The sequence below is a fragment of the Trichoplusia ni genome, chromosome 26 (assembly GCF_003590095.1).
Source record: "Trichoplusia ni isolate ovarian cell line Hi5 chromosome 26, tn1, whole genome shotgun sequence".
NCBI classification, from domain to species: Eukaryota; Metazoa; Arthropoda; class Insecta; order Lepidoptera; family Noctuidae; genus Trichoplusia; species Trichoplusia ni.
In genome coordinates, this window is record NC_039503.1 from 3,358,725 (window position 1) to 3,368,271 (window position 9,547).

The following is a 9,547-nucleotide window of genomic DNA, read 5'->3' on the forward strand; positions in this document are numbered from 1 at the left end:
CCCGACACACTGAGCAGTCTAAAACTCTCTTCCTCTCAACCCAAAGCGAAAGAATTTATATTTGATAAAGTAAAGTTTGCGAGACCAAAGAAACAAAACATATTATTATCCAATATTATTCACTGAATAAAATGACGGATGTTTAAAAAAAATCCTCGTCCCTATTTAGCATTGCTTGCATGGTCTGGGTTTTAAATTTGGAGGCATTCTTCTAGGTGTTTCATGGCATTCAATTAAAATTAAATTAGTCGATTTACTTCGACATCCCTATAATCTGAGATTAATGGTTTATCTTCAGACAAATAACATGACTGTATAAAGTAAAAGGATTGCATCACAACAATAAACTGGTTATTCAATCTGTATACATACAATGGGACAGTTGTAACGTTAACATTTCTAAATCTACCGCCGAATGTGTCACTTCAAAAGAAATCGTGAGAAAGTTTCAAATGATCTTTTAGGTTTTTGAAAAAGTTTTCTTCTGCATATTCATATTAAGAGTGTTACATAAATTAGTAGCTGCTAAAAATCGTCAAAAAATATAATCGACTCGGTTAAATTACTAATATTGAATCTGTGCAATTGATTACCACAAGCACATCACTATGAAGTACTGTCAAAACTGCGAAAAAAAAAGATACGAGTAAATATTTTTCTGGTCAAAAAATACTAATAAGCCGGAAATTATGAAGTTATTGTGTGAATATGTGTAAAATAAAACTCAAATATAACTAATGTGAGCGTAAATTGACGCCACGTTGGTTTTCACGTGTTAAACGCGCAGGTAAGCCGTGTTAATTGGATATACAATTTATAACCTTTAGAACAATGTTTCCCGCGAAAAATAGACTAAGAATTGTTTACAAACATTATATTTCATGTTTTTATTGTATTTAAAGGGTATAAAATCGATTTTAAATGTTATTGAATTAATTATTGTGGGGTCTTATTCTGTAAAATAGTTCGTAAAGTCGTTCGTGTCTGTTGCATTTGATATGGTACTTTCGACTCTATGCACTTGTAATAAAGTCGACGTCGCGTTTGCGTTGCTGATGCGTTCGAGTTCAGAATAGGGCTCTCCGACTCGTTATTGCTTTTTGGTACAATCCTGGCCACTACTTAGGGTTGCCAGTTATGAGTAATTTACATTAATTTTGGGTAATTATTTTTTATATAGAACCTGTTTTGGTGGGAATGTATTCATGAATACATTTAGATTTTATATTAATTGATTATTTTATGTTTAATTGTAGTTATAAATTAGCATGTAGCCCTAGTTATTAATTGATTCTGCCAAAGCTTAATGAGAATATTATTTTTTGTTATATTTTTTTTATTGTTTATTATTTGATATTAATGGTGCTCTTTGTTCATTATCCTGATTTATGACTTATATATAAATTTCTAAATTTTAAAACCCTTCACCAATGGTTACAAAAAACATTGAAGAAACCATTTGATTTTGAAAGTTTATTCCTAGGCTGATATATAGGAAAAAGTTCTTACTTGGTCCTAAGTAATAGCACATTTACCCCTATTTTTGTAAGAAAGCTGTGCGAACAATATTCTTATACCTTATTTCCATATTATATCCTTAATTGTTAATAATAATTGTTCTTTTTTATTTTCAAGTGTGCAAGTTGATGAAAATTAATTAAAACAAACAATTTCCTTCTTTTTATTTGGTATACTGCGGAATTCCCGTGGACACCCACCTTCTTGGAGATAGTCTGAGACTCGCACTAACTAAACCTGAACTTCCAAAAACCGTCTCCTCAGGGGGTGTCGGAAGCGGTAATTTCAAACGCTTACTGGCTACAAGAATTGCATTACAAAGTCTTCTGCAGTTGGTTGGTGCATGGCAAGTCATCAAGCTGCCCTATTGCCAATTCTTTGTGTATTGTTCTTAAGGTGTTTACTTGCAATCACAGCATTCAACTCTTACCCATCTTATCTATATATCTATACTAATATATAAAGCTGAAGAGTTTGTTTGTTTGTTTGTTTGAACGCGCTAATCTCAGGAAGTACTGGTCCAAATTGAAAAATTCTTTTTGTGTTGAATAGAGCATTAATCGAGGAAGGCTTTAGGCTATAAACCATCACGCTGCGACTAATAGGAGCTAAGATACAATGGAAAATGTGAATAAAAAAAACGGGCAGGTATACCTAAATCATAACTTATATCTTCTACCCACGGGGACGAAGTCGCGGGCTACAGCTAGTCATTCATAAAAACAAAATAGAATACTTTACATCTTGTTGATTCTTTCCCTTTTTGTTAATCTTTCTTATAATTTTGTACCGGACACTATATTCCTGTGTTATAAATCATCTTCTACATAGTAAGTGTGTGAATGTTGGTTTCAGATCCTCTCCATCATGGGTCCGTGCTGCGTGGAAGGCTGTGAGGTGACTGGAGAGGAGACCTACTACTTTGAGTGAGTTTCATTGTTAGTTATTTAACAATAGTTTATTTACGCTTATGTATCGAGATCGCCCGACTAGTTTCGGAAACAACCGAATGAATCGCGAGGACTCGAAGCGCGGGCAAGAGAGTCGAGGTTTATTATTATTCTTCTTCTTTTATTTCGTCTTATCTCTTTTATATAAAAATAAATTTCTGTTCGTTAGTGTCGCTAAAACTCGAGAACGGCTGAACCGATTTGGCGATTTAGTCTTGAAATATTCGAAGTAGCCCATTCGTATAGCCGTTTAAACCTTTTTAAACGGCTATAAAACATAAAAATTAAAAACAAAAATTTACTTCTACTGTTAGGCGGTAGTTCGTAGTTCGCCGGTACAGCTAGTACCTGTATACAAAATATAATTTTAATTACTTTCGTATTAAGTATTTCGAGAGGCTTCACAAACATACAAATCACGTGCTCAAAGACCCAGACTCAGAACAAGCATACGTGGATCATCGCTTGTCCTACGATACCTCAACCAATCGCCTACCCTTGCAATCTTCTCTTTACTGTTATACCCTGTCCATTCTGTCAGGTTCCCCACGAGCCGCCAGCTCCGCCGCAGCTGGCTGCAGCTGACGCGCGTGTCGGGCAAGCTGCCGCTGGGCGCGGTGGTCTGCAGCCGACACTTCCCCCCTCACGACTACGAGCTGGTGCGAGGCAGGGTGCGACTCAAGAGGAAGGTCGTGCCCAGTCTGCTGCTGGATCTGGTGGGTTTGGGTTGAACCAGATATTATTTTAACTTCAAAAAAATAGAACAGACTTCAAAGTGATTGACAGTTATTTCATTTTAAGGGACTCAATAAATCAGGTCATCCAGTCCGCAATTCTGAGAAAACCTCGCAAAATAATACAAACAAATCAAGAATCTTTTTGAAGTCTTCCGAAGAGGATTATTTTTAGCGCAATAGGTTTTCAAAAATATTCAGACTGAATGTAACTTAAATAAATACTTTTGTTTTCCAGACCACACCACAGCCAAAAGAAAATGCCCCAGAATCGCCGAAACCACCACAATCAGAGGAAACTCCTAAACCTCAAAAATCATCACCAACACCACCCAAATCACCACCAGTTTTGAGATCACCACCAGCTAGATCCCCATCGCCAATACCACCAAAATCACCAAAAGTTACAGCAGCTTGTGACTCCACGGTCTCAGATCTACCGGAAGACGAGCCTGCAGACCAGCGGACAGGTGGACAGACAGACGAACGGACGGTTGCACGGACAGACGTTCAGACAGACAAGCAAACACCAGATTCAAGGCATAGAACGGAGTCAAGTGAAATATGTAAAGTTGTGAACAATGACATTGGGAGATGGAACCATAACATTGATTTGGCTAAGTATGTATAACATTTATACATTAAAGTTTATTGACTAGTTGTGCTTCACGGTTTCACCCAATTTTCTTGTGTACCGTATATATGATTTAATACAAATTTGCAGTTTTTGTCTCTGGGTACCGATTTTATATTGGTCTGAATTCGATTTATTACATTTTGAGGATAATCTAGACTTGGGTGAAAAAGTTAGGAAAATAAACGATGAAGCGAGCTCAGTCAAGTCGAATATAGTTTGCAGTCCTACTAATATTATAAACGCGAAAGTTTGTTTGCATAGATTTTTGTTCCCCTTTCACACAAAACTACTGAGCGGATTTAAACGAAACTTGTTAGACAGATAGTTCATAGGGGATAAAAAATAGGATAGTTTTTATCCCGATTTTAGAATCTGGTAGGATAATTTTCGATCCTGCGAGCCACAGCTAGTTAAGTAGGTATAAACTATGATTTTTTTTATTACATTATTATTCAGATTTTTAATATAAAATGATTGATTTCCGACCCTAATTTACATCAGCCACATTATAAAGTAAATTTCAATATTATGTATGTATCCCCAGCGTCCCCCTGCCCGACCCTCGCCAGGACATCGAGGAGATGATCACGAACTACCACATCATAAACAAGCCGCTGGCGGCCCGCCCGCCCTGCCCGCCGCCCTGCGACCTGCTGGGCGGGCGGGCCGCCTCGCCGCTACACACCATCGAGATAGACGACAAGGATCCCGTGTTCATCGAGGTGCCGGTTGATAAAGGTGGGTTCTGATGATATATTAAATGTAGGTTTAATGCTGGGGCCACACTAAGGGTCTAGTCAGACGGACTGCATTACATCTGCAATCCAACTGCAAATTTGCAGCTCGGATGCAGTTTGAATGCAGCTATAGAACTGAAAACCAACCGTGCGGTCCAATTGTAATTGGCGTGCAGTCGTGTGACTTTGCAGTTCTATTGCAGTCGTGTAACTGCATCCGCACTGCAAATTTGCTGTTGGATTGCAGTTGAATTGCGGTCCATCTGTTTAGGCTCTAAGACGCTGTCTCCACGAGCGAGAAAATCGGCACGAGTCGGCCCTTATATCGTAGGAGATCGTTGGAGAATCTCCACGCACAAGCGATAATTCTACCACGCATCGTCGCGAGTCGTAACGGTATCGCCGCGTTTCCTTGACGCATTGCGAAAGAAAGAATGCTTGATGAGAGGCAACGCTGAAATGACGCCGCGTGCTAGTCGTGACCGGCTAGCGACGATGAAATGATATTTCGCGCGCCGGGTGGAGACGGTTCGGATATTTTCAATGGTCTAGGGGCCTTAACACAATTCCCAATTTCTAATCAAATGACCTAACCTAACCTATGCTCTCATATTGTGTAACAGACAACCCATCAGCGGGCGGCGGCAGCCAGGACTGCCTGATGCTGCTGGAGAGCGTGCAGGTGGACGTGGACCCCGACAGCCTCATGTTGCCGCACCCGGACGACCGCGAGCACGACGATGACAACGACAACAACGACACGCCCGAAAGGTACGACATACACGATACGACTTGACAGCCGCCGTGTTAACACATCGTTATTAACAAGCCTATCTATTGCACAAAACAAAAGTGCAGTGGTTTCTGCCTTATATTTTCTTACATCTGTTGCTACTTACCTCTTCTTAAAGATAGAGTTATCTCCTTAATCATCATCATCATCCACAGCATTTATCCTCCCACTGCTGGGCATAGGCCTCCCCTTTCACGTGCCAATTTCTCCAGGCCTGTGCCAGCCTCATCTCGACTCAACCCGAGACCTTTACCATATATCATCGACCCATCTTACTCCCGGACGACCGACATTTCTTTTGCCTTGTCTTGGCCACCATTCTGTCAACACCTGCCATCACTTCGTCTGGCCAAGTGGCTATTCTCCTTAATACCACCTTAACTTCTATGGCCTGATAACATCTATAAAAGATGATTAAAGCTGCATCCGTTTCAGGTGGTTTGGCTTTGGCACTTGCGCTGATGGCTAACAATACCACCTTAAAACTGATTGAAATTCCGTGTAGGATCAGAAAATGTCAATTCTTATACATTCTATTTACGAGTTATTGTCTTCCATCCACAGAAAAGAAGACCCAATAAGCCTGTTAACATCGAGCGATGAAGACGACGTCATCATAGAGGAGCCGCACATCGACACCGTCGAAGTGTCAGACGAGACCGACGAGGACGACGTCCCACTAGTTAAACTAGTCAAAAAGACCCCCAAAAAGAAACTACTCAAAAAGAAAACGAAAAAAATCAACAAACAGATACAAAAACAAGAAGATTTTGAGAATGTTATGTGGAATATGTTGGATTATTACTGTATGCAGTGCCATTACTCAACTAATAACAGCGTTGAGTACAATAATCATATGAACGAACATTCCACAGTGCTACAAGTGTGCCCAATATGTAGCTACACGTCAGCCAGCAAGACTATGTTCTCAAGACACATCAGAAAACATCGGGAAGAGAAGAAATTCCGGTGCCACATATGCGACTATCGGGCGAAACACAACATGAGTCTCATCTACCACTTAAAGTCCCATGATAGTGCGAATTTAGAAAGTGTTAAGCGCGGTTTTAAGTGTAAAAAGTGTGGTTTCCAGTCAGATGTGAAGGCAACATTGTTGAAACATGTGCGTTTGTGTAGTACGGGCGTTAAGAAGTATTCGTGTGATAAGTGTGTGTACGAGACCAAGAGATGGTCGGACCTGAAGCGGCATCTCACGAGGCGGCACAAGGAATTCGGAGACGACGAGTGCGTCGAGGAAGCCAGTTGGACGTAAGTCTGATTCTAGTTAAGGTTGTGAACGCTATAGTTGTTTAGCAGTATGTTTCTATGTCTAGGTAATGATGGGCTAGATATGCCCTCGGTCTCGGATCGCAGTTGCGATCTATGATCAAAATCCGTGATCACGAGACGAGATTGACTGTAGATTGATGGTCAATCTATTTAATACGGTTTATTGATCACGAGTAGAACAAGAGTATTTGAAAGGGATTGAAGGTAGATTGATGGTCAATCTATTTCAAGCTGATCGAATAATAAAAAATTTCGTAAGAAATACTTGCCAAGATTGGTCAAACTTATTGTAAATACTTAGTTTAAATAATTACGAAAATATTGAATTGTTTTTGTGTTGTACTGTAGAGGTAAATATTGAACAATATTTGGAATAGTTATATTTTTTTTCAGTTTGGGTCCGAAACTAGTCGGGCAATCTCGATTCACACGCGTGAATAAATCGTTATAAAATAAAGTCTTTTAAAAATAAACAGAATAGAATTTTCGTAAAATATTATTCATCATTGTAAATACTCAATTTAAGAAAATATTAAGTACTATATATGTATATTTTGTCCTCGTTTTTTGTTTTAATAAACTTTGGAATAATAATTTGTAAATAGTAGGTATTTGTAAATATTTTTGTGAATGTAATTCAGATTATGCTCAAAGTCATTACCATTTTAAACTATTATAAAATTGCACTAATATTGTAAGTTTATGGTTGTAACAATATTTGTAAGTTTGTCTGTGAGAGGTAATCTATAAAACTACTGAACTTATTGTAATATTTTTATTGATAGTTAGTCCTGATTGAATGTTCAATGTAGTGTTGTCGACTTGTTATGATACCATTCTTATTATTAATTTAAACATTTTGATTTTTTGCTTCCGACTCAATAACAACTTGTGACGTATGTGTGTTTGTCTGTATGTGGCATACCTCGAGCTCATGAACCGATTTAGAATTTTTACGAACTTGATTACTAAGGCTTCGAGGTCTATCCATCCGTTTGTTCGTCTGTCAGTAGGCTGTCTACTAATAGGTTAGATACTTAGAATTTTCATTGCCCATGTAAATCTATTACTGGTATTACAACAAATAATTAAAATAGCCGCTAAGTAACGGTTTTAACGTTTGACCTAGTTTATTTTTCTGTATCATATTTGTATGAAACATTAGCGTCGCGAGTACGACTCGCACTTGCCCGTATTTCTCCTTTGAAAAGTAAATTAGTTGGTAAAGATGGCAGCAAAATGGCGAAGTACATATTTATCAGAACTCCCTAAATATAGTATCAAATGGAAAAGCTGGTCTAGTAGAATACTACTATGACTAATTATATGAAAACTAGCTGTTGCCCGCGACTTCGTCCACGTGGTTAGAATTTTCCCCGTCTTTTCTACATTTTCCATTGTATCTTCGCTCCTATTAGTCGCAGCGTGTTTATATATAGCCTATAGCCTTCTTTGATAAATGGTCTATTCAACACAAAAATATTTTTTCAAATCGAACCAGTAGTTTCTGAGATTAGCGCGTTCAAACAAACTAACTCTTCAGCTTAATATATTATTCTAAGTGTGTCGGGGGTTTTCAAATTTATACTTTTGTATTTAATTAGAAAGTGATTATTTTAATCACTTTTAGGTTTAAATGTATATAAATAATGAACTGTAATAAATGAAAATTCACGAAATATTATAGATAGCTTATTAAATGCGCGGGTCGCTGTTTTGTAAATAATTTAAAATAATAAGTTGAAGTATTAAATATGTTTAATATAATAATTATGATTAATTAATAACCTTTTTGGAGGAAGGTACAGAATTGTTGATTTTAACTGCAGAACCAGATTGCCTATAATGTTATACCGCATTTAGTTCAGAATGTAAAACTTTCAATGTATGTGAATGACATTCCTTTTCGACACGTGACGTGACTTTGACTTGTCAGTTCAATACATTTGAGGGATTCGTTTAGTTTTTGTTTTAATTATCGTAAGGAAGATTCTTTATGAAACAACGGTTTACTCTATTGTTAGTTCATGATTAGGGACTCCGGTCGGGACGGAAACTAGTCGTACGATCCCGATACATACGCGTGAGTAATTTGTAAATAGTTAAATATTTTAAATGAATGCAGTTTTAGTATTGTGTGTAAGATGCTCGAATGTAATTTTAAAATTAATGTAATATAATAATGTGTCACTCGCTTTGAAGCAATTATTTTTATATCATAACTACCTGTCAGCATACGCTGTTTCACCATAAAATTGAGTTTTACGATAAAAAGGTGGGGTAACCAAGCCAAATCATTGTGCGAGACGTGTCGCGGTTTCGATCCTCGCGTAGGACAAGCATTTGTGTGATCGACGAATACTTGTCCTGAGTCTGGGTGTCTTGTGCATTTGACTTGAATGTTTGTGAAACCCACCGCGACACAAGGATCAAGTTCTATAAGACGGGAGACGTTTAAAAAAAACTTGTGGTGAGTTTAAATTCACACAGAATCCAATATTTTGGTTGTGTAAAAATAATTGCTAAAAAGTGACACTAAATAATATATGAATGTGTGAATTATTGATAATAATAAATAATGTTTACTATCGGCGTGTGCTAGAACTGATGTTGTAAATATTACTGTAATTATGATTTAAATGTACATATTTTAATAGTTATGATTAAAATTAAGACGTGTAAATAAATGATTTAATTGATGTCATTCTGTGATTTTATTAATGATTGGTGAGCCCTGTGGTTTTGCTCACATTCCTTTTCCCGCAAAATATTTTAGTAAAATGTGATTTGGTCCAAAATATCATGTCATAGTTGATATTGCTGACAAAATAATTTGTCTTGTTTGTGATAATAATAGGTGATTTCAAATAAGAGAAAAAAAAGCATGT

General features: G+C 37.4%; 1 protein-coding gene across 1 annotated transcript; it reads left to right on the top strand.

Moving 5' to 3' along the window:
• Positions 1-613: 613 nt before the first annotated feature.
• On the top strand, positions 614-6,875 carry LOC113505611 (zinc finger protein ZFAT-like). Its single transcript, XM_026888398.1, has 7 exons — positions 614-787; positions 2,374-2,444; positions 3,010-3,184; positions 3,441-3,823; positions 4,384-4,577; positions 5,200-5,347; positions 5,934-6,875. The coding sequence occupies exons 2-7, from the start codon at positions 2,386-2,388 to the stop codon at positions 6,640-6,642; spliced, it is 1,668 nt and encodes a 555-aa protein (XP_026744199.1). The 5' UTR covers positions 614-787; positions 2,374-2,385; the 3' UTR covers positions 6,643-6,875.
• Positions 6,876-9,547: the final 2,672 nt, after the last annotated feature.